The sequence below is a fragment of the Patella vulgata genome, chromosome 3 (genome assembly GCF_932274485.2).
Source record: "Patella vulgata chromosome 3, xgPatVulg1.2, whole genome shotgun sequence".
NCBI classification, from domain to species: Eukaryota; Metazoa; Mollusca; class Gastropoda; family Patellidae; genus Patella; species Patella vulgata.
The window spans coordinates 35,054,433-35,080,811 of NC_065881.2; the positions used below are offsets into that span (position 1 = coordinate 35,054,433).

The following is a 26,379-nucleotide window of genomic DNA, read 5'->3' on the forward strand; positions in this document are numbered from 1 at the left end:
GCAGTGACGTAGGAACCAGTCTGACGTCATTTAGAGCTGGTTGTCCAGTCTACGTGCCCAGCAGCAGTTTCACACTGGATCATTGGCGTCTATATGTGACGTCGGAAGGAATTCCCTCTAAGACGCAATTATCCAGGTCTACCATCTATCGCGACTGGAACATGGCCGATTTCCATTTTTTGATGGTCGAAGGCTACCATTTTTGAATGTATAAAATGATTTTTAGAGGGGCGGAGTTGTGGGCCCTTCTAATTGAGCTAGAATGCTCAAACTGTGTGTAGGTGTTTAGTGCTATTAGGCCAATGCCTAGCTTGATGGAGTTCTAAGATAGCATTTTCTGCTTAGGATAAGGAGAGATAAGCAATTTGATTGGTTAATGCTTTGGGACAAGATAACTTTAGTTCTAATTAGTGGCAGTGATGAAACTATTGGTGTATAGTTTCATTACATCAATACCTTAATTAAGTTCGATAATGAACATTTTCTTCCCAGGGTAAACAGAGCGATAAGTTATTTGATTGGCCGAGAATTTGGAACACATTAACTATCATTCCAATAGAGCTAGAACGTTCAAACTTGGTGTACGTGTTTTTTGGGTCAATGCCTTGACGGAGTTCGAAGATGAGCCTTTTCGGCTTAGGGTAAGCAGAGATAAGCCATTTGATTGGTTGATGATTTGGGACACGATAACTTTAGTTCTAATTAATAGTAAGTGCAGGGGGACTGCACCACACAAAATTTACACAAAAACAAATACACGGACAGGACATCATACTCAGGAAAACACAAATATACAGCCAGTTTAAAAAAAGTGAATGGATCCCGGGGCTAGCCGTAAGCGTCCACTGCGCTGTACAGTCCCGGGTCTGTAGTGACAAAGACTTCACTCAAATTTGAAAACAATTATGAATACAACCCAAAGAACCCATTGTGCAATGCCAGCATGAGTCATGATCTGCTATATGCTACACGAAATACGAATGTAAGCATATGTAGTAAAATTCAACTATACAAGTAACCACATTGGTGAAATGTATAAAAAAGTAGTCTAAACTCTAAATTCAATCAAGAAACGCTTCAGTATTAATACATATAGGGTACATGTTCCATCCGTCACAAAAACAAAAACAAAACTGAATACAAAGAAGCAAATAGGAAATGTAGACTGTCTCGAGGGACAGCCGTCTGCTGACTGAGTTGCGACGTTATTTTGGGAATGACGTCATATCTTAGGTGATAAAAAAAATCACAATAATAAGGGCGATAATCCAGATAGAGAGAGAGAGAAATGGGGTTTAACGTTCACTCGACACAAACTAGGTCATTTCGGGACTAACATATGGTTTTAATGTTATTTCAATAACCCGCTTGCGCGTAGGGGTCTTTAGCAGTGGGAGGAAACCGGAGGACCCGGAGAAAACCCACGAGGTTGGACAGGCGACCCTACTCCTTGTCACATAGTTACTATACTTGTAACGTTAAACTGTGTGTTTGACGTTACAATTGATACAGTCTAAGACTCCTTACGCAAGTTCAAATATGTTCAAACGCACAATTGTCAACACATATCATTACAGTTTGTATTGGAATAAGTAATTCTATGACAAATAGTGAAGACTGGACCACTAAAATAGTTACCGAACAGTTTTTCTTCGTGGTTATGCGTTATACACAGACGTATTACACAATCCGCCATGACACCAGCCGGCAGTTGAAATTTCGCGTAGCAGTTGGGTTTCATCAAATCATATAATTATGCGGTAAGGCTTCACCTTTATTTCAATAGGAATTGATTTATTATATGTTAAGCTAGGTGCACTACTGTTTTGGGTCAGTTTGTGTGTAAATTAAGGGAGCTATAGGCCAGTAACCTTTTTGTAGTGATTTCACTAAAAAAAACTTGCGCAAAGGAACTCTATAGGGACGAGCCACTATTGTGGCTGGAGTAAGGCGGAAGACATCAGTAGTGGAACCATTTCTACTTGTCACGTACAACCGGGGATTCGAAACCACGCCAGTCGACTCAATGACACACTTTATGATACAGCGCGCGAACGCTAACCATTCAGCCATCCAACCCCCCGATAATCCAGATAACATAACGTTAAATTATTAAGTTATGTAATTGTACAAGTTATAATATATTAATATAATACCCCACACAAGAAATGCAAAACAGGTTTGTTGAAGAAATCGTATCATGTAAGTGTATTTATAAAGGCATAAAATTAAGGGAGGTAATTCAGGCAGGGTTAGGTAACTACAGAAAATCTAAAATAAAATTTAAATTGGATCATTGGATCATTATCCAGTATGTGGTCGGTTATATACTTACAAGAAATGTCAAACTTTGTAGATAGATTTATTGTATCTAAACACCCCATAAGAGGCAGCATACAAATATCCACATAACATTTTACAAAGAAAATAAAAAAAAGCATCAACATCATTTATGACACTGACAGGCTAATAATTAAAATTAAAATTAAAAACAAAAACATAGAATGCAAATGTTTACATATTATAATAGGGGGGGGGGGTGTTATTAAACAAATATTCTGGAAGCCAAGCGGTACGGTGCTTAAAATATGTGGAGGGGTATCAAAATCCATAATACAGAAAAACATTTGACCCCGGACCACTCGGACCCCCATGTACATACCCCCTGAAAATGGGGTGCCTCAAATTAGCCAAAATATCAGTTTTTCTGTCATTTCACCACAAACAAGTTTGTTTAGAATGCCTTTCACAGGCTCAAATATAAATTTTTGTTGTCTGCAAGTCAGAATATGACATGTAAAATGATCCACAAGAATCCAACATGGCGGAAATTCAATATGGCGGCCAAAATGGCGTCTCAAATATGTATTTTGTGCTTTTTGACCAAACATAGTCTTGTAATATGTCGAATACTATGTTTTCAAAGGCGTAGAATCCGAATTTGTGGTGATTTCGAACAAAAAAGAAACCACAAATAACATATTTAGCATGTGTTGAAATATTCATCAATTCAAATACGATTACATAATATCAATATTTTGGCAAAGTTAAGCTATAATTTTTTGTGGTCTGCAAGTCAGAATATGACATGTAAAATGATCCACAAGAATCCAATATGGCGGAAATTCAATATGGCGGCCAAAATGGCGTCTCAAATATGTATTTTGTGCTTTTTGACCAAACATAGTCTTGTAATATGTCGAATACTATGTTTTCAAGGGCGTAGAATCCGAATTTGTGGTGATTTCGAACAAAAAAGAAACCACAAACAACATATTTAGCATGTGTTGAAATATTCATCAATTCAAATACGATTACATAATATCAATATTTTGGCAAAGTTAAGCTATCTCGGACTGAATTCAAATCGCTCATCGTTACATCTGTTTTACAACTCAGATTGCTTAGGCAGGCCTTCAAATTGGCCCCATAAATAGATGCTGGCAATTTTTTTTATTGTCCTTTAATAAACGGAAAATGTTACTTTGTTTAGGTACTTATATGGATATATCTCGAGCATATCTTACTTCGTTCGAAATACAGACCTTTTATGCTCGAGATACAGCCTTATCAGTACCTAAACTAGGCTAACAAAGTGACAGATTCCGTTTTTTTAAAGGACCATAAACAGTTGCCAGCATCTGTTTATGGGCCCAATCTGAAGGCCTACGTAAGCAATCTCAATTGTAAAGCAGATGTAACGATGAGTGATTTGAATTCAGTCCGAGATAGCTTAACTTCAAAGCCAAAACAATGATATTATGTAATCATATTCGATTTGATGAATATTTCACCACATGATAAATATGTTGTTAGTGGTTTCTTTTTTGTTTGAAATCACCACAAATTCGGATTCTACGCCCTTGAAAACACAGTAGTCGACATATTACAAAACTATGTTTGGTCGAAAGGCAAAAAATACATATTTGCGGTGCCATTTTGGCCTCCATATTGGATTGTCGCCATATTGGATTGTCGCGGGTAATTTTCAATGTCATATTCAGACTTGCTGACCACGAAAACCTACGTATAAACCTGTGAAAGGCATTCTAAATAAACTTGTTAGTGGTGAAATCACAGAAAAAACTGCTATTTTGGCTAATTTAGGGGTACCCATATTCAGGGGGTATGTAAATGGGGGTTGGGGGTGTCGGGGGTCAAAATTTTTTTTGTATTATTAATTATGATACCACTCCACAATTTTTTAACACCGTACCAAAGGAATCGACTATTAGCACACACCCCTAATTATAAAGATAGAATTTCAGGTAACGAGACATACCACCACAGCAGCTATGTCGTCCGTGCAGTCAACAAGAGTTGTCGCATATTTTTTCGTTTGTCGGCAATGGAGCATTTACAATACACTTGAATCTGACAAGAGCAACAACCCATCAAGTAACAAATGGAAAATCATTAGAATTGTTTGGCTTCTGGTTCTGCCCCATGGTAAGGTTTAGCTTACAAAGCCAAAACACTAAATATCATGGATTTACCTGTTCCAAGTTGTCAAAAATTATAACTTGTTCGTCTCAAGACCTTAAAAGCTGTGTATCAATCCCATGTCAACTGAATGATTACTTTGGTCCGTAGAGCATCCGCAACATTTTGGGGTAATCAGGGGTTATAACTCTGGCAGGATTAACGTAAATCATGTTTCGAAATCGAAATCGTAATTGAAAATTGCTAGGCTTCTTGGTCTCATGACCATAATCACTGTGTATAAACCTAAAGTCAATCGGATATTTCTAGCGCGTCCACAAGAGATTTCAAAGTAATCAAGGGCGATATGTCTATTAATAATTATTGGAAAACGTTGAAAATCAATAGAGTTTTTACACTGACCTTCAGCACTGTGCACAAATACAAAGTCAATCGGATATTAACTTTAACCTCAAGAGCGTCCACACATATTTCAAAGTAATCGAGGTCATTACTCTGACCGCAACTATCTGAAATCATTTAAATCAATAGGCTTCTTCGTCTCATGGATGGAAACACAGTGTAGAATTTTAAAGTCAATTGGATATTAACTTTATCCTTTAGAGCGTCCACAGAATATTTCACAGTGATCAACGGCCATAACTATGGCAGTAATTATCGGAAATCATTGAAAATCAATAGGATTATTTGTCTCATGTCTTTAAACAATGTGTATAAACTACATCTCAATGTGGGCGAATAAAAGAACACAATTATGGAATTATCTAAATCTCTCCTTAAATGCGAGATAAACAAAGGCTGCAACAGCTTTTGCAAGTGGTGGGGGAGGATTAAATACGGTTAAAAAAGTCATTGGGATTGCTGGGGTATTATTAAAGGCTGGGAATAAATAGGAGTTGCGAAGGCGGAGATATTTATCACATTTCATTAGAAAATGCTCCTCATCTTCTATGACTTGCGATGAACACATTTGGCAAAGGCGATGCTCTACTGGAATGTTTTTGTACCGACCTCTCTCTATTTCTAGGTTATGGCAGCTAAGTCGAAGTTTTGTTAGAGCAATTTTATGGTCCTTCTTTCGAATTACATTTAGATAATCTGGCACACCATCAATGGTTGGTTTGGATTTAAATTTTTGATTTTGCAAACTACACAACTGGTTATAGTGATTATTGAATATATTTTCTAAAGATTGCTTAGGTGTCTTGGACTCGAAAACCCTTTTATCAATATTGAACTGGTTAAGTATAGTATTCTTTGAATGGCATTTAGTAATTGGAACATAATCAAAAACACACTTTTATGGATAACAATTACTATGGTTTATTTCACTGCGACGTTTCAACAAGGTTTCACAAGTCGTTATCAAGCATATATACACCTTGTAAATACATATATGCAACTTATTACTTAACTTTAAAACATAACCGTAAAATTCTATATTTCCTAACTGTTATAATCAATGTAAACATTATGGTTTGATATAATTCTATAAACCCCCAGTTTGATCTTCTTGTGTGTTTATTTAGTAATCTTAGTATATACTGGTTTCAGTTATGGTACACTGTGTATGGTTTCAATATTTGTTAATCTTGGTTAATCCCCTGTTTCATCTTTTAATTGTACAATAACCCAACTCTAATATATACGATTATGCACCTTTGTTACATCAATAGCTTGTTATAGCTAATCATGCTCACTCACCTTGCATTCCATTGGATAGTTCGCACTGATGTTTGTATTTATATTCATATCTTTCTCATTTTTTATCTATTTGTATATATGCTTGATAACGACTTGTGAAACCTTGTTGAAACGTCGCAGTGAAATAAACCATAGTAATTGTTATCCATAAAAGTGTGTTTTTGAATTGGTTAAGTATAGTATTGATAGAGGAGGTCCATGAAGATTTTGAATTAGTTTTAGACATGTGAACGTCTTCATTGTAGGCTGCTGCTAATAGAGTGAGAGTAGTGTTATCAGTCAGTCTCCTGTAATAAGTGAGCATTCGTTGGTAGGCTTCAAAGTGTAACGGAAATATTCCCAATTCTGCAAGACAACCAATGTTAGATGTCTTGGAGGATTGGGCCAGTATGGATTTACAGATTTTTATAGACACTTTGTTCAAATTTACTTGGTCCCACTTTTCCAATAAATGCATTTTGTTCAATGTCAATTGTGCACCCCATACATCTGAGGCATACAAGGCTATCTGTTTAACTATGGCTTTGTATAATTTTAATAAAGTATTAGTGGGTAAAGAAGCAAAAGTGCAAATTTTATTCCGAATACAAAACCACACCCTTCTTGCTTTATTTCCCAAATCAGAGACAGCGGTTTTAAAACTGGAGTTATTGGAAAAACATATTCCTAGATATGTATACTGCTTAACTATTTCTAAACGTTGCTTGTCAAAGTAATAATTCAAGTTAATTTTTCTTTTATTGTTTATGAATAGCATCATTTTTGATTTATGTGGGTTCACATCTAATTTCCAGTCAACACAGAACTGTTTAAGCGAAGTTAACTGATATTGCAATCCTGATTCCGAAGTGGATAATAGTATAAGATCGTCTGCAAATAGTAGGTGGGAAATTTGACAATTATCAAGAGTTGGGGCATAATTATTAGGATTTTTAAGGTAATTTTGTAGGTCATTAATATATAGGTTAAATAATGTTGAGCTCATTACACATTCTTGTTTTACTCCCATGTTTGAACTTATAGACTGCGACAATCCCCCAGGAGTTTTTACCCAGTAAGGAGTTTTCTGGTACATAGAAGTTATCAAGTTAAATATATTGCCAGTTATGTTATGTTTTAATAGTTTGGAAAACATGCCTTTTTGCCAGACAGTATTGAAAGCCTTTGAAAAGTCAATAAAACAAAGGAAGAGATTATTTTTCTTGCATTTATGTTTATGTATAATTGTTCTTAAAATAAAAATATTACCTATTGTTCTGCGGTTTTCTCTAAATCCACTTTGAGCCTCGTCAATTAGTTTATTAGATTCAATATATAATGTGATACGTTTATTAATTATTGAGAGGAAGCATTTGCAAAGACAGCTGGCCAAAGCTATACCCCTATAGTTATTCACATCTGCTTTGTCACCTTTTTTGTGCACAGGCACAATGTATGATTCTGTCCAGGATTCAGGAAATATGCCAGAGCTAAGAATTAAATTGAAAAGTTTCAAGTAATGATCAATCTTATATTCGCGTGAGATTAAAATTATCTCATTGAGTAAAAGGTCTGGGCCATTTGATTTACCTCTTTTAAGTTTGTTGAAAACTGAACTTAATTCAACCATTACAGCCTATGAATTGCGTTCGAGTTATTTCGATAGTGGTTCAAGAGATTTGTAATCTTTGCATCCATATTATTTTCTTCTAGTTTAGTTGGCATGTTAATTTTGAATAAATTAGAAAAATGATTTCTCCATGTACTTATGGGGATATCATCACCTACATTTTTGGTATCATCTTTGATGAGTGAGTTAACTAGTCGCCAGTATACACGGGGATTATTATTTTCAAGATCATTTAGTTTATTAAGGATATTATTTTTTGCTTGGCGACTTTTAAATTTAGTAATTTTTTTGTACAATTTCTTCCGGCTAAAATATGTTTGTCGTAGTACAGTATTATTAGGGTCCCTCCTTAACTTGTGCCGTGCACTTAACATGTCACGTCTAAGTACTCTGCAGTCTTTATCGAACCACTGGTTTTTCTTTTTTCTTGTTTTGACTTTCACCAATCTAACACAAACTTTAGTATTATCAGTTAATATCGAAGTTATAGTTAGAACAGCAGAGTTCACATCAGAAGAGTTTTGTTCATATTCAGTAATTAGCAATTTGTTAAGTTTCATTTTTGTTTCTGATTTGACTAGTTCGGTGAACAGTTCCTGGTCGGAGTCTGGTTTCCAAATGAATTTTAAGATTTTTTTCGGAGCACATATAGTGCTGTCACGTACGGTTTTGATATTTTTCTATTTTCAATGTTGCTCGTATTTGTATCTATTTTACTATTACTATTTTTATTATGACAAGTATTTAGACCTATATCAATATTACATGAGATAAGGCAGTGGTCCGAAAGATATGATAAAGGTGAGACCTTAAATGTTGATACATCATCAAATAGAGAGAGACTGGTAACAATGTAGTCCACTGTACTACAACCATTGTAGGTAACACAGGTGTGAGCCCCAAAAAAGTCACCCACGCACCTACCATTCAATATGCACATATTGGTATTACTACATAGCTGAACGAGTTCCCTGCCCCATGGATTGATATAATTATCTCTATTGTTTCTATTGATCAAAAAGAAATTTTGTGGTATATCCTCATTAAATATTTGAGGAAAGGGCTTTATCTATATTAATTTTTACTTCTGATGGTAGTGTGTCGGACAGATTATGTGTACGCGCATTAAAGTCCCCACCTAAGATAATCTTTCCCAATTTATTTTATTTAAGGATATCATTTTCAAGTGCATCGAATGGGTGAAAAGAGAGTTTTTGCCATATGGGTGAATTTTTGGGGGGGAATATAGACTGCTGCAACAAATAGATTATATGGTAATTGAGTAACGGGTCAAAGTATCTTAAACCAGATAATATCACTGTCATTCGAGTCATTCGATTTTACTATGATGTTAAATGTTTTCCGGTAATAAATAGTCTCAAGGATAGCTCCAGTCTTTAGTTATTATCGAAGATTTACACTGTTACAGAACTAAAGACTGGAACTATCCTTGAGACTATTTATTACCGGAAAACATTTAACATCATATAAGGAGAACAGCGCGTCCGGCAAGCAGAGTAACTATCCTGGAAACGGTATGAAACCTAGAATGTTTTGTCAGTAGTAGTAGTAGTAGTTCTTGGTGTTTAACGTCTGCTTCCACATAAGTGATATCGCAGACAAAATGTTTTTTCAATGTACAAATCGGTATTTATAATAAAATGGTATCTTAGGAATTAACAATATACACCAAGGTTACTAATAACAATTAAAGAGGAGAGATTAAACTATACAAGCAAGACATTGCAATAAAATAAACAATAAGATAATAATTAAAATCATTAATGTGTCAGCTGTCAACGATCAGTCATTAGATAAGTAGCTTAACGTCTAATTAACAACGCAGGATTAATAGAAACATAAGAAAAATAGAAATGTTTAAATGAAAGAGTGAATAATGAACGAATGATATATTGAAAGAACGAAATACCAACAATTCACAATATTATCACCATTATAATATGCCATAGCTGTACATGCGAACTAACATGTAATAAATGAGAGGGAGTTAAACAATATGAATCATGTGTACATGTGCCTTTATATACATGTACATATACATACTTGTTTGAATTTTAGTCATGGATACACGTGTGCGTACATGGGTAATATCAATAGATATGTATGCTTATTCAATGATATACATGCACATAGTGTATGGGCCCCGGTGTAAATATTACTTCTGAACATTTTAATAATATGACATCTGATAATCTGAGTACGTGGCACATGTATACATCTGTAGTACTAAACGAAATAATTTACATGGCACATATTTTGGAAATTTAGTCCATACAAGGTACTATTTAAAGCTTTAGTTATGAATTGGGCTAAAATGTCAATGTAGGTTGACACAATCTTCACTGGTCAGTTTGTTCTTCATGGCGATAAGAGAACACTTGTAAAAACATCATGCTATAGGGGAATAAACCAGACTGGTTCCATATAGATTGATTTGTGTAGTGTCTTCACTGATCTCATTTAATTTCACTTGATTATTCGTATCATTGTACTACATAAAGACATTTATATAGTTTTACTTGCATATACCGGTAATAGCCATTTACAAGGACAGGCAATTAAGACACAGATAGATGTTTACTTCGCTTTTAGTTGGCACATAACTGCGGTATTCCTTATAGATCAGACTAGATATTTGGCCCAAAAAGTCTGTATGGACACATGTAGATAATTGGCAAGGCTGGAAATCCAGCCCATTAGTTTTAAACTTTGACACAAATGGATTAAATCCAACGTATAGGATTTATATTTAGCACAAGTGAACTATGTCCAATACATTTTTACAAATATGGGACTAGTGGATTAAATCCAACATAATGATTTTATATATTTGGCACAAGTCCAAAACACTTGTTTTATATATTTGCCACATGAGGATTAAATCCAACATATTCGTTTTCGATCATCACATTGAGGATTAAATCCAACATACCGATTTTCGGTCATCACACTGTACTATTTAAGTTTGGTAACATATTATGTGGAGAAGTTACGGTTATATGTATGATACCAGCTGTTACGTGGTGGAGGTAGTTGGCTAGGCATAGGTGGTGGATAGAATGGGAATGGTGGCAGTTGAAACAGGTTTGATGGTGGCGGAGGAGGCAGGTTTATATTGCGGATAGGTGACCACCTTGGGTTTGGGAACTTGTATCCTAGCTGGCGAGGGTTATTCGTGGAATCTGGGTGGCTGCTTAGTACACTGAAGGAGCAACCAGGTGTAACATGTAGTGACAAGACATCTTTTAACAAGGATGCTAATTTAGCAGTACCTTTAGTGCGGTTCAAATGTGTCCCATCTCCCTGGTACAACGAGTTGTTTATTGTACCCTCATCATTCAGAAATATGTTATTTGATTTCTCAAAACAGCACTTTAGACTTTCGCAAACTTGCCAGAGACTTTGGTTTAGTCTCTTAATATTATCATTTTCTGTTTGTTTACCTCGAGGTAAGAGCTCAATAAAGTGGATGATTGCTGAAGGGAATTTCAACTTTGTAAGTCTAACTAAATCACAGTATTCCCTTGAATACATGTCAATATTCATATTGGTTGAGGAGTTAGAGCCAATTGGGTATACAATATTCTGTGGTATGAAAGATCTTTTATTCTGGCACCACTTATAGTTCTTATGCCAGTAGAAAAGGACTTGTCAATTCGTTTCAGAACCAGATATTTAAGAATTGATGATCCAGACGCTGGTTAATAGGAGTAAGGGTGCCGGAATTGACTGTATTTGTTGTAGATGTATAAGTGGTAAGGCCTTTATACCTCAAAACACTTTTAGATATGGTTTGAATCTGTTCTTCGATGTTTTTTTTATACTTGTGGCTAGTAGAGGGAGGCTGGTTACTGAGTTGGTAGATTGTTTAATGGCGGTAATTTCATTAGTCAATCGTGTAACCTCTGAGTGCAGTGTCTTGTTCTCACACTTAGATATATTGAGCTCATCAAGCAAGGCAGCATGGGAAGCAGACTTTTCATCATATTTGAGTGTTAATTGATTAATTAATTCTACCTTTTCATTTAGGAGTTTATTATAGTTATCGATTTCTTTGGTTTGGTCCTCAGACAGTAACCGATATTTTTCTTCTTGAACATATAGTGCCTGGGTTTTTTCTTTCAAGTCTGTAATGTGCTTATCTAGAGATAATCTTTCTTTTGAATACTATGAGGATATTTCTTCATGTTTCTGGTTAGAGATAATTTTCATTTGGTTAATTTCATTTTTAAGCTTGGTTATATCATCAGTAGATGTAGCATTTTTCCCCTTTTCTTTAGCCAGCAGCTTATTTAAACTTTCAAGCCTAAGCTCTAGGTTTGTAATGGTGAGGGTTAGGTTGGTTATTTCATAAGGTGTTGATTTAGGTGTAGTAGTTTCTGGCCTGGTTTTGTTGGGCTTCAACTTGGATTTTAATATATTTGCGGGCATTCGGGGGTTAGGGGCTGACATGTCTAATCTGCGCACTATTGAATCCTGTTGTAGAAGCGGCGTAGAGTAGCTTCCATTTGCATTTTCTGTTAGATTACTCAACTCCTCTTCTGATGATGACAAGGATGCCCGGGATTGATTGGATAGTGGGGTGTGGTTATTGGTTTCAGACTGGGTATCTGCCGTCAGCTTGAGAGTTGTAAGGCTGTCATGCAGCCCGTCTTCATTAGCCCAGTTCGGAGCAAAACAGTAGGACGTTAAACCCCATTTCATTTCATTTCATTTGTCATCATGCAGGGAGCATGGTGTAGATGTTGTTCCTGATCTAGTTTTTGATAGGGTGTGTTTATTTGAGCTGGGTGCATTGTTAACCTGCGGTGACATTATCAGTGTAAACTGGTAGTTTGGTTCAGGGGGCGGGATGGGTGTTTCTGGAATCTTGTTTGCAGAAAGTGAGCCTTGAACAGCTGGTAGGGTATGTTGAAGAAATAGAAGTTTTGAAATTTCTTTTAAAATGCGTAATTGTGTATCCCCTTTGGCAGTGCATTTAAAGTAAAGAGATTTTATTCGGGAGTGAAATAGTTCTTTATTGTTACATATTGTCAAAAATGCCTGTGAATAGAAAACACTATATAGCGTGGTATCTGGTATGTTACTATAGATTGACGGGTATTTTACTACTTCAAAACCAAATTTGTCTGTTTTGTCGAAAATACCGACATTAAATTTATTGTTAATTATATTGATGTCCAGGTCAAGAACAGATGCATTTATAGTACCGGAATTTTCTTTAATATTAGTTCAGGCAGGTTCAGGAGGATATATTTCAATTTTATATTTGTTGAAATGTCCGTTATCATTGATAGGTGTTATGTCATCAATGCATCAGAAGGTATAGTTTAGACTTATAGCTACTTTGTAATCTGTTTTTCTTTTATGGTCTTGAAAGTAGAATACGTATTTATATAAATGTGCATTTGCCATAAATGAGTGAGAGTGATGAAATTTGGTGTATAGTTATATTTCATCAATACTTGGACTAAGTTCGATAATGAGCATTTTCTGTTTAGGGTAAGTAGAGCGATAAGCATTTGGAACACAATAACTCTCCTTCTAATTGAGGTAGAATGTTCAAATTTTGCCTTTGACCTTTTTCGTGGCGACAAATTTATTTACAAGACAATTTATTTCCTTAATTTTCAAAATTTACAAACTTGGCCTAAATATTCCATTAGTTCAGGTCAGTCCGATTCCAAAAATATAAGTTCCATTCAAAATTATATCATTTCATTTTCAATATTTTCCCACCATTTTAATTTCATTTTCGGATCCGTCTCGTTTTTTAACTTCTGGGACTGGAACTTATGGGATTACACTAAAACAAGTCTCAGTTACGTTACTTCCTTTTATTTTTCAGATGATTTTTATTTTCCCATAAATCTTATATCTCAGAATCTAACCATGGGACCTTTCTGAAACTTTGACCCCTCGCCCTCCAAATTAAAAAAATAAAAAATGGTGGTGGCTGTGGATTAAAACCATTTCCAAAATGTTTTGAAAATTTGAAATCACCGCATTTTACGAACGAAAAAACTTTCAATGCATAGTTGTAACTTTGTGGGTTTTTTTTTTTAGCTATTTTAATAATTCTTTTTTCTTTGAGTATCTTTAAAAAATCATTTTCCCCTGCAATTTCCGATTTTTGAATTTAGAATATTCGTCGGTGTAATTTCGTTTGTTGATCGAACCGAAAGTGCATTGAAACATCCCCAAGGCTTTTGCGATATTTTACCTACAGACATGGGAGTTACATTTTCTGAATCCTTGAAGGACTGCCTAAAAATCTATCGGAGTAGAATTTTGATTTCGGTCAACTGATGGTCACCATTTTGAATTGAATATGAAAAATGGTGAAAAATCTACATTAACAGGTTTGTAAATAAACACAATAGGCCGTAGTTTCAAGAATTCGTCTCCTATTTCTGAAATTAATATATTTCTGGATAGCCTGGCGCATGTTCAGTTTTTGGTATTTGAATATTTCAAAATTACGAGTGAATAATTTCCATTAACGGCTTGAAAATAATCGAAATCGGCCACCATTTCGTGAATTCGTCTTCAATTTCCGAAATTAATATATTTCTGATTAGCCCCCTTCCAAGAATGCGTGGTGGCTTTGGAATCAGTATATTGTCAAAACGTTTTAAGAATCCGAAATCACCGAAATTTACTGATGAAAAAATCGACCTACATAGCTATAACTTTGTGACCTTTTGATTTATTCAACGATGTCATTAGAAATTTTGTAACTTATCTCTCCTTGGGAAAATTAAGGATCAAAGTTTTCAACAAGGTTGCCATCAATGTTTATTTTTGTACTAGTTAAGAAACTACTGATGCGTACAAATAATATGGAGTTTGTCGATCGAAGCGGAAGTGCCACCTTCTTGAAACGTCGGATTTATATTTTCTGAATCCTTGAAGGAATGTCTAAAAAATGTTCAGAGCAGAATATTCATTTAGGTCAACTGGGGGTTACCATTTTGAATTGAATATGAAAAAAAAGTCAAAATTCCACGTTAACGGGCGCGAAAATAACCCAATAGGCCGTAGTTTGGAGAATTTGTGCACTATTTCCGAAATGAATACATTTCTGGATAGCCGGATCAGGGTCGAATTTGTGGTATTTGAAAATTTCACACAATTTCGAATTTCGCCTTTGACTTTTTACGTGCCGACAAATTTGTTTACAATTTCTCAATATTTTTCCGCCATTTTTATACGCCCACATTTTCATGACAGACAAAATGGCCGCCATTCGTTCTCAAATAGCGTAAAAATATGGTATATCAAAGTTGTGGACCCTATAGAGGTCACAATTTTTATCCGATTTTGTTGAAACTTGAAATATAAGTTTATAACCCAAAGATCTCGGTTCCTGTCGATATTCGCGCATATCGGATTGTAACTTCCTGAATTATGGCCCCTGATTGTACGCAAAAACGCGCTTTTTGGCTTGTGGACCCTATAGAGGTCATAATTTTTATCCGATTTAAAAAAAACGTGTTAATATATAACCGTTACACCCTCAGGATGGCTGAATTGAATTTTGTGAAAATCAGCCCAAAACTGACAGACAAAATGGCCGGCCTTTGATTTCAAATAGCGTAAAAATTTGGTATATCAAGGTTGTGGACCCTAAAGAGGTCACAATTTTTATTCGATTTTGCTGAATCTTAAAAATGAGTGTTTATATCCGATTTAAAAAAACGTATTATTATATCACCGTTAAACCCCAAGGACGGTTGAGTTCGAATTTCGTGAAAATCGGCCCAACACTGACAGACAAAATGGCCGTCGTTCGTTCTCAAATAGCGTAAAAATATGGTATATATCAAGGTTGTGGACCCTATAGAGGTCACAATTTTTATCCGATTTTGTTGAAACTTGAAATGTAAGTTTATAACACAAAGATCTCGGTTCCTTTCGATGTGCGCGCATATCGGACCGTAACTGCATGAATTATTGCCCCTGATTGTACGCAAAAACGCGTTTTTTGGCTTGTGGACCCTATAGAGGTCATAATTTTTATCCGATTTAAAAAAACGTGTTAATATATAACCGTTACACCCTCAGGATGGCTGAATTGAATTTTGTGAAAATCAGCCCAAAACTGACAGACAAAATGGCCGGCCTTTGTTCTCAAATAGCGTAAAAATATGGTATATCAAGGTTGTGGACCCTAAAGAGGTCACAATTTTTATTCGATTTTGCTGAATCTTAAAAATGAGTGTTTATAACACAAAGATCTCGGTTCCTTTCGATATTTGCGCATATCGGACCGTAACTTCATGAATTATGGCCCCTTATTGTATGGCAAATCGCGTTTTTAGCTTGTGAATCCTATACAGGTCATAATTTTTATCCGATTTAAAAACCCGTTTTATTATATCACCGGTAAACCCTAAGGCCGGTTGAGTTCGAATTTCGTGAAAATTGGCCCAAAACTGACAGACAAAAGGCCGCCGTTCGTTCTCAAATAGCGTAAAAATATGATATACTATTAAAAAAAAGTAGGGGATATTTGATTTTTAAGTGTTATTAAAGTCACCTAATGAAACTGACGAAGAAACAAATGACAAAATGAAATGAAGTTCACATTCATCGATTTATTCCAAATGATCGTTAGACTAAGTAAGGCACAGACTGACCATTATAAGGGTAAAATGATACCCGGGGTCAAACAGCAAAGTTACCACAGCATCACAACCAAGTCAGTAACGGGTAAATCCTCCTCTGTTTGCCAAACAAGCATTGATCCGACGTAGCATACTCCTAATGAGACGTCTAAGGTCATTTTGGTCCAGATTGTCCCATTCCTGTTGCAACGCAGCAGCAAGTTCTTGGACATTGGCAGGACGACGTTGACGTAACCTCTGTCCAAGCATGTCCCAGACATGCTCGATGGGGGAGAGGTCGGGACTCAGTGCTGGCCAAGGTAATGTGGTGATGTTCTGTTGTTGGAGGTAACCTGTAACGATCCTGGCCCTGTGACATCTTGCGTTGTCATCCTGGAAGATGAAACGGCGGCCATGACGTTGTGCGAACGGCACAACATGGACTGCCAAGATGTTGTCCCGGTAGTACTGGCCTTTAACACGCCCTGCAACAACATGTAAAGCCGTTCTTCCAGCAACAGTGATGCCTCCCCACACCATAACAGAACCACCCCCAAATCGATCATGTCTGATGACGTTAACGTCTTGGAAGCGCTCGTTTCGACGACGCCACACCCTCCTACGTCTGTCCAAAAAATCAACAGTGAACCTTGACTCATCTGAAAACATCACATTGCTCCAGCGTCGATTATCCCAGTGTTGACGATCCCTACACCAACGACGTCTTGCCTGAATGTGATGATCTCTCAAACAAGGGATCACGCGAGGACGTCGGGCGCGAAGGTGACCCCTATGCAGTCGATTCCGAATCGTCTGGCCACCACTCACTCTCACACCAGTGTCTGTTTGAAGACGAGCGCTGATCTGATTTGCTGTGATGACACGATTTCTCAAGGCCAAGGTACGGATAAATCGATCCTGGGCTTCAGTTGTCGCCCTTGGTCGACCTGAGCGTGGTCTGTCCTGTACAGATTGTGTATCACGGTATCTGGACCATAGCCTGCTTATGACAGACTGAGAAACATTCATATATTCATATAGTATATATCAAGGTTGTGGACCCTATAGAGGTTACAATTTTTATCCGATTTTGTTGAAACTTGAAATGTAGGTTTTTAGCCCAAAGATCTTGGTTCCTTTCAATATTCGCGCATATCGGACCGTAACTTACTGAATTATGGCCCCTGATTGTACGAAAAATCGCGTTTTTAGCTTGTGGACCCTATAGAGGTCATAATTTTTATCCGATTTAAAAAAACGTATTATTATATCACCGTTACATCCTAAGGACGTTTGAGTTCGAAACTGACAGACAAAATGGCCGCCCCTCGTTCTCAAATTGCGTAAAAATATGGTATATCAAGGTTGTGGACCCTATAGAGGTCACAATTTTTATCCGATTTTGTTGATATTTGAAATGTAAGTTTATAACCCTAAGATCTTGGTTCCTTTCGATATTTGCGCATATCGAATTGTAATTTCCTGAATTATGGCCCTTGATTTTAGGAAAAATCACTTTCGTTTTAGCTTGTTTTCTATCCATCTCTCGAAAATGTGGTCGTATCCTGCCTGGCAGCCGCTGGTATAGTTCTTTCCCGCCTTTTTCATTTCATGTTTTGATCCTCCCGGTTTTTGACGGATTTTAATAATTATTTTTTCTTGTTGGGATTCTTTATATAATCTATGACATCTGACACTTTATACTTTAGTTAATAATACTTTCATCTTTTTGAAAAAGTCAGACACCTGACGTGAAGTGATGCCTGGTTGAAACATTTCTCGTTTTAAGTCAGTCAGATTTTGGTCGATTTTTTTTTACTAAAGTGACGTTATTCAATTTAATTTTTTCAAAGACTGCAGAACTTTGAAATCATGTCAAAAGTTGATCCCAAACAAACAAAAGTTGGTCATTGGGTGCTTATTTTGAAAGTCTTATCAAAATCGACTGGTAACCAAAGGTTCTCTCCAACTTATAAAATGTTAAACGGAAAGTTTTGCTCGGTTGAAATGTTTCTCGTTATAACTCAGCGCCTTTTTGACCGATTTTAATAATTCCTTTTTCTTTTTAAGATTCTTGACAACATCACTAACATCTGGTGTGAAGTGATGCCTTGTCGAAATATTTCTCGTTATAACTCAGTCAGTCGTTGGCCAATTTGTATACTAAAATCAAACCTAATCTGTTAACCATTTTCGTATTGAATGTATTGTTCAAGGAGCTTTTTCAAGCAAATATGTAAGAATTTACTTGGAAGTAGGACTCAATATAAGAAAAGATATGCTCCAATCCTGTTTATTGTATTTTTATTCAATTATTCATGCATGCAAACCTAACTATAGAGACCAAAATCACCATTTTAGGTTCAACCGTACAAAAGTTATGAGGCGTAATGCGAAAAAAAGCTGGATATTGGCAGTCATCTTGGATTTTGGCGGCCATTTTGATTTTTTTTATCTGACTGCTTGACACTCGAACCAGAATTGTTCCATAGACACTTACCTTCAAATTGGTACTGAAAACGAAATTTTTGCATCGATATGAAATGAAAAAACAAATACATATGCATGCCCCCCCCCCCCACTACACGGTTTGTTGTAAAAACAGAGGCAGTAGGCTTATAAATTAATAAATTCGTATTAAATGTTTTTTGACAGGATCAAAGGGCTTATTTATTTGTAAGATTTCCAACACGTGGTGGAAGTAACATCAATGTAGTTGCACAGTCATGTGTTCTCAACAAAAAATCGGCTGAAATACAAGGAGGACGATTCCTGGGTATTGCTAGAAAGGTTAGTAAATTATCTTAAGCGTTCAGCGCAAAAAACTGATCTGTCGATCCTTATTTTGGTTAATCAGATTAAAGATGCATTATGTAAGAATTAGATATAGAGATGGCCGTTCTTGCTATAATTTTTATAGTTCAAAAATAGTTCTGGGCGAAATTCTGAGTGTTTGAAGTTTTAACAGAGTATAACACACAATGAGATCCGATCAGTTAGTTATTGAATTATAGATGAAAGCTCCTGTGTCGCCTACCATATATCGAGACGTGTTACTTGCCAGTAGTTAAGATGAAAAACACAAGACAGTAGATGGCTGATTTGCCACTAGACCGGCGTGAACCATATCCACCTTTTAATATACTGTTCAGTAGATTACTATGGCCCCTTCTGCATTCGATTTGTTGAAAGAAGGCTTCCTGTACGTCAAGTAAGACAAGACCAGGGTTATTGGTACTTGTAACGAACTCCCCATGGCGTTAAATGACACGGATCCAGATACGATTCGTCAAGAACTACTGAAGGATGAATGCGATTTTGTACAATTAAGATGAATGTTCCACACTCCAGACATATGCGAGGTGTATACGAACCGTTAGAAATGTATTATAAGATGTTTTAGACCACCACAAGAACCAGTTAGATGATGAATCATTGCGAACATTCTTTGGTGAAGCTGAAACCATAGTTAATAGCAAACCACTAACTGCTGTAATCAATGATACTGATAATCTAACACCTATAACTACGACAAATCATTTATTATGGCTGAACTCTAAAGTTGTACTACCACTACCAAGTGTATTTGGCAACTCTGATCAGTATTCTAAGAATCAATGGAGGCGTATTCACCATCTAGCTATTCAGTTTTGGACCAGGTGGAACAACCTTCAAGAACGATTCAAATGAAATAAACCACATAGAAACATTCAAGTCAACCATGTAGTGACTGTTTAAAGTGACAATGACTCTTGTAATAATTGGTAGTTTGCTCGTGTCGTCCAGACTTCAGTGGTAATGGATCAGTTCGAAAAGTTAAACTCTTCCTCGCCGATGGAACCATTGATAAGAAAGGCAAACGTACTAAACCACCAACGTATATTGAGAGACCAAGATTGTTCTATTGCTTCCAAATACATTTGTGAGCTATTTCCCCATCATGGAGCCAAGATAGAGACTGTATTGTGTTGAACATTTTCAAGACCTTATTGTGTTGAAAATTTTCAAAGTGTGAAAACTAAGCTAGAAAATGGAAAACTTTTGTGTTTGTTTATATTTATTTCTTAAAAGACTCATAATAGTGTTTGTTTATATTGTTTTCTTAAAAGACTCATAATAATATGACTTTTAAAGTGATGTGTGGTAAATTGTTGCCAATTAAGGGGAGCCATGTTACGGAGATAGAAGTGTTATCCAACGGTTAAATTTTCATAATTTTAAATTCTGTTTATATTCCGTTCACATTCCGTAATAATTCGTTTTCCCTTTAAAATCAATTAATATTTGGTAGTCAGTCCGCAATTTCAGTAAAACCGGCGACATATGACGAGTATTTTTTACGTGTTTCATATAGAATTAATTGAATTAAAATTGTTGATTTGTTACGACACATTATGTTGAAATCCAGTACGTCTGTGTTGGACTCTGTGTTAAGTCTCTATCTCAATATTTTCCATAATATTCGAAATTAAAAACACGAATAAGAATTCAGTATTGATCAATTTCAATCAATGTCGATGTTGTTATCTATATAACCCCAATATCCAATATTTTAGACTTAATTAACATTTTATAATCAATACGCGAGACGTGTACACTATGGTTTCGGACTTTCGGGTGTCATTTTGTAATGAACAAATACAAACATATCATACAACACAATGTGAAAGTAATTAGTAAAGGCTGGTTCATGTAGATTTAGGCGCGAGATAGCATAAGCAGAAGAACCCCCTTGAGCCTCGTTTTGGACGGAACCAAACACACAGATGTTGACATTGGAAAAATTGAATCTGCCCGTAATACATTTACACTCTCTAAACACAACCATTCCAGCCTACTCCTCGCAGTGTTTCGTTTGATTAGACCTAATCCCACTGCTGTACTGAAAGCAGATTTATGTTCCAAATTATGACAGGTCAATAGTCCGATTAACAACCAATACCTAGCTGCATAACAATATTATTCGGGTTTAAACAGAGCTCCGGGTATGTTTACATAACGTTACGTCATGACTCACGAAATTTATTTTAATGCCCAATTAACCAATGTATAGCAGAATATTGTAGAAAAACTAATTGCGTAACAAACGAGGCTATCAAAACGGCTATAATGTAAACAATACTGCTTGGACACGAAAAATACTTGAGCCGTTTTTATTTTCATGTGGACGTATATTGTCGTCGCCCCTGCCCGTCCGTCCGCCCACAATTGTTTGTGAACAGTCTACAGGTCATAATTTTTATCCGATTTCAATGAACCTTGAAATATAGGTTTATCACCCTAAGATCTCGGTTCCTTTCGATATTGGCATGTATTGGATTGTAACTTCATGGATTATGGCCCCTGATTGTACGAAAAATCACGTTTTTAGCGTGTGAACACCGTAGAGGTCACATTTTTTTTTATCCGATTTGGTTTAAACTTGAAATGTATGCTTATAACCCAAAGATCTCGGTTCCTTTCGATATTCGTGCATATCGGAACGTAACTTCCTGAATTATTTCAAAAACCGTATTATTATATCACCGTTATACCCTAAGGACGACTGAGTTTGAATTTCGTGAACATGGGCCCAAAACTGACAGACAAAATGACCGCCCTTAGTTCTCAAATAACGTAAAAATATGGTTTATCAAGCTTGTGGACCCTATAGAGGTCACAATTTTTATCCTATTTTGATGAAACCTGAAATGTAAGTTTATAACCAAAAGATCTTGGTTCCTTTCGATATTCGCGCATATCGGAACGTAACTTCCTGAATTATGGCCCCTGATTGTACGAAAAGTTACGTTTTTTTAGCTTGTGGACCCTATAGAGGTCATAATTTTTATCGGATTTAAAAAAAAAACGTATTATTATATCACCGTTACACCCTAAGGACTTCTGAGTTCGAATTTCGTGAAAATCGACCCAAAACTGACAGACAAAATTGCCGTCCCTCGTTCTCAGACAGCGTAAAAATATGGTATATCAAGGTTGTGGAGGGGGATGGCGTGACAAGAAGTAGGGTCGCCTTCCAACCTCGTGGGTTTTCTCCGGGTCCCCCGATTTCCTCCCACTGCTAAAGACCCCTACGCGCAAGCGAATTATTGAAATAAAATTACGCCATATGTTAGTCCCAAAATGGCCTAGTTTGTGTCGAGTGGACGTTAAACCCCATTTCTCTCTCTCTCTCTCTTTTTTTATTTTGGTAGATTTGCGTTTGGGAGATCTTCAGGGACCCCATTACCAGATTCCGTTGAGAAAACTTATGTTGCAATTTGTTCTATGTTATCTATTATCGCGGTTTTCTAATCTACTTAAAATCGGAGCCATCCGATGGTCCATCCTCGGTATCGCCAGTCACATCGTTAAATCATCCACCCTTAATAATTGTTCTATTTGTATGGACCAATCAAAAAATTCCATAAATAGCAAGCGAAGGGAAGTAACTCACAACTGAGATCGCAAAATTGTTGTTGCAAACTTTGCCGTAATATTTTAGGACATCGTTTTGTGTGCATGTCAACATGTTTTGATTGGTTCGTAGAATGAACCTACATGACCAATGAAATCATCAAGGACATACCTTGAATTCGTGAAAACCCCGTGAATGGACCCAGGTTTTAGTGGAGTAGAACGCAACGATACCGCTGGGGATAACGGGGATTTCCTATGGCCCAGAGGGTTGATTATGGCTTGCCGTGTTAATAAATGTTTAAATAATAATTTATATAACATTTGAAGCCAAAATAAAAAAAAATAAAAGACCTGCAATAGCCAGATGCATACGTTAGGACATATCAGAAATATACGAAACCGCGAATTCGGCGATTTACATTAATTAATCCCTCATAGCACACTGAATGGCGTATGCCCATCTTCATTAGCCCAGTTCGGAGTAGAACAGTGGGACGTTAAACCCCATTTCATTTCATTTCACATTAATTAATAACAGAGTTATTACCCTTTATCAGTTTGAAGAAACTTGGTCAAGTGGCAAAGTTAAGATCTTTCTATTGGGAAGTTTATGCGCATTGTCAATTGAGTATACCCGGTTTTCAATTGTCAGGGCTGAGAAGTAGTGAGATGAAAGGACCTTATATATTGCAAATTATGTGTATTACGTATTACTAAGCAATAAATTGTTATCATTAATACCTTATAAACAGGGTAGCAATTCGGTGATGCAGAAAGTGAAAAAAAAAAACTTGACATAATTATTATCCTGGAATGCCCCTTAATATAACAACTTAGATTCGAACGCAAACGGCACCAAACTGCTTTGTCTGCAATGGCTTCATTCTAGAAGATCAATCGGTCGTTAAAAATTATCTTTTTACTTTTAAAAACAGCGAAGGACCTTTACCCAACCCTGGTAATATGGTAATAAACCAAATAATATTCGATTTAAGACTTTCTGGTTTTCCCATCGGAAGCAGTCATTCAATTGATTTTCCAAATATTAAGCTGTGTGAGTGCCTTAAATAGCAAACAACGTCGTTGTCATAATAGTGGATTATAGCGTAGGCACCAGTCTAGAGCAACGATAACATACTGAAAATGTTTGAAAATGAAATATTTGAATACAGTAATATTAAATTAAACTCAATTCACTCAAAAGAGGTATACAACTTCAGTCCTATCTTACATAATGTCGATGAACTATGTCATCTACCCAATCTTCGGGTAAAGAACAAATTTTAATGACTGTCGAAGTGACTCACATCCGCTATTCCAGGTGGTGAGCAAGTAAAAGAACCCTTGACAGCTGGAATTCAAAATAACACATTAGCCCGGATTGAGCAGAAAAGTAGCACCTTAAATCCAATTTTATTTCAATTATTATTCGTTTCAGATACACGAGTATGGGACCCCATCTACGCATGACGAAGCTTTAGTTGTATATATATTTAATAAGCCGCAAGCAGCTCGTCTATTTTTCATCAGTGATAAGAGATTTAAACAACCAGATTTTCCACCACCTGCTGGTCATTGTGAAGCGTGGTCTGTTTGTCGATATTATTCACCTGATCGTCAAGAAGGTAAATATAACCAGATAATCAAACAAATATTCTTAATGAAGCTTAATATTCCATAGAACTGTTATTACGACAAAATACAACAAAAAATGATGATTCAGTGGAAACAAACAGAGACAATCAAATCTTACAATCTGGCTTCCAATAAAGCCCACAGTCTGGATACAATTACAAACACTGTTTACTCCACTCACTATATCGCGGTTCCCGTGAGCCTTTGAAATGTTTTGATATTTCCGACATTTGTTTAGCTGTCTTATCAATGCCAGCCAGAAACGCGATTTTCTTAAATGTTTGATATTAATGAACTAACCATCAGAATAAACGGAACGAGTAAATTAATATTATTGGTGTACTGGTACTTAATTGTACTAGATTGTGAAACACAGAGATACATAATAGAATAAAAAGGTCTAGTACTATTGGTCTGATTTGTCTTTTTGTGTTTATGGCTTTTGAAATTGGTTTGTTTTTATGATCGATTTTACTATATTTCATTATCCTGCATGCAAGATAGACTATACTTACTATATTTTAATATATTCCCATATAGGTAATTCACCTATAATTATGTGTCCGTTATGCCTTTGATTTTGTAGACTTTTTGTAATTTGATTATTCCTTGGGATTTATTAAGGACAATATTTGTACTGATCTAAAAGTCTTGGGATTTATTACGGACAATATTTGTATTGATCTAAAAGTTTTAAAATATTACCCCCAGTAACATGTTTTTCTTTTAAATTTATTGTGAAGCTTATTCGACCTTTATGATGTCTGAAGTACGTTTATTGAATGGAGTTAACCACACCCAGTATAAGGACGAATTCTGTTCAAAATTTGCGCAGCTCTTACTGGATTATAACGCTCACCCATTTGTAATCCAAGCCAATACTATAGAATATCTAAGACGCCATTTTACATCTGCTGATACTATAGTCACTTTACATTTATTTACATCGCCTCGTCAGTTAGAAGATGTCATGACTGATGGTAAGTAAACTATCCAATTTCTCCACAAAACCATCGTCACCATCATTGTCACCCATATAAATGCCACGAAAGGCAAACACTGTTAAGAGAGTTGCCATTTGAAAGCTGGGCATGGAAAATTCGTTAGCTTCTGCGTACAGAACTTTAAAATTCCCTCATCCCGTGTCTATATCCCGGTTTAGGTCTCAAAGAAATATATGAATTGGGTTAATCAGTTAAAAATGTACCAATTACTGGTATACCGCCGGTCCGTCATCCGTCTCATATTAATACTGGTACGAATATTGTTTAGGTGGTGTTTAGATATTTTCAAAATGTTGCTTAGTTCCACTAGGCAGATACGGGTACATTACAGGGGCAAAATGATACATGTTCGAAAAATTTAGCTAGTATATGTATAGGTTGACAGAACCGGTTTCAGATTTTGTAGGCTACAGGTTGAAGTTCACGGAAAGGCAGCGTTACTTTTTACTACAAATATATAAACGAACTGTACATGATTTCTTTTTACTGCACATATTTAAACTAACTATTTAATCTCTGTTCCACCCAAGATGTTGCAGAGGCCCCTGGACTGCAGCCCCTAAAGTCGATGCCTTAACACAGCCTTTTGTTTGGGTAGCATTTATGTACTTTTTATACGCCCACATTTTCCTGTGGACGTATATTGTCGTCGTCCCTGTCCGCTCACAATTTGTTTGTGGACACTACACAGGTCACAATTTTTATCCGATTTTGACGAAACTTGAAAAATAGGGTTATATCCCAAAGATCTCAGTTCCTTTCGATATTGGCATGTATCGGATCATAACTGTACGAAAAATCATGATTTAGGCTTGTGGACTCTCTAGAAGTGACAATTTTGATAAAACTTAAAATGTATGTTTATTAGCCAAAGATCTCGGTTCCTTTTGATATTCGCGCATATTGCACCATAACGTCCTGGATTATGGCCCCTGATTGTACGAAAAAACCGCGT

The 26,379-nt window shown here is 36.1% G+C and overlaps 1 protein-coding gene across 3 annotated transcripts in view; it reads left to right on the plus strand.

Annotated features, from left to right (window-relative positions):
* Window positions 1–26,379, plus strand: part of LOC126816717 (uncharacterized) — a 119,217-nt gene that overhangs the window by 90,302 nt on the left and 2,536 nt on the right. For all 3 annotated transcript variants that reach the window (XR_007678523.2, XM_050543470.2, XM_050543469.2), the window contains 3 exons: window positions 19,042–19,176; window positions 24,224–24,410; window positions 25,164–25,400. Coding sequence is in view for 2 of the 3 variants with exons in the window: in XM_050543470.2 (XP_050399427.1) it covers window positions 19,042–19,176; window positions 24,224–24,410; window positions 25,164–25,400 (559 nt within the window). In the remaining variant the exon portion in view is untranslated. The remainder of the gene's footprint in view (window positions 1–19,041; window positions 19,177–24,223; window positions 24,411–25,163; window positions 25,401–26,379) is intronic.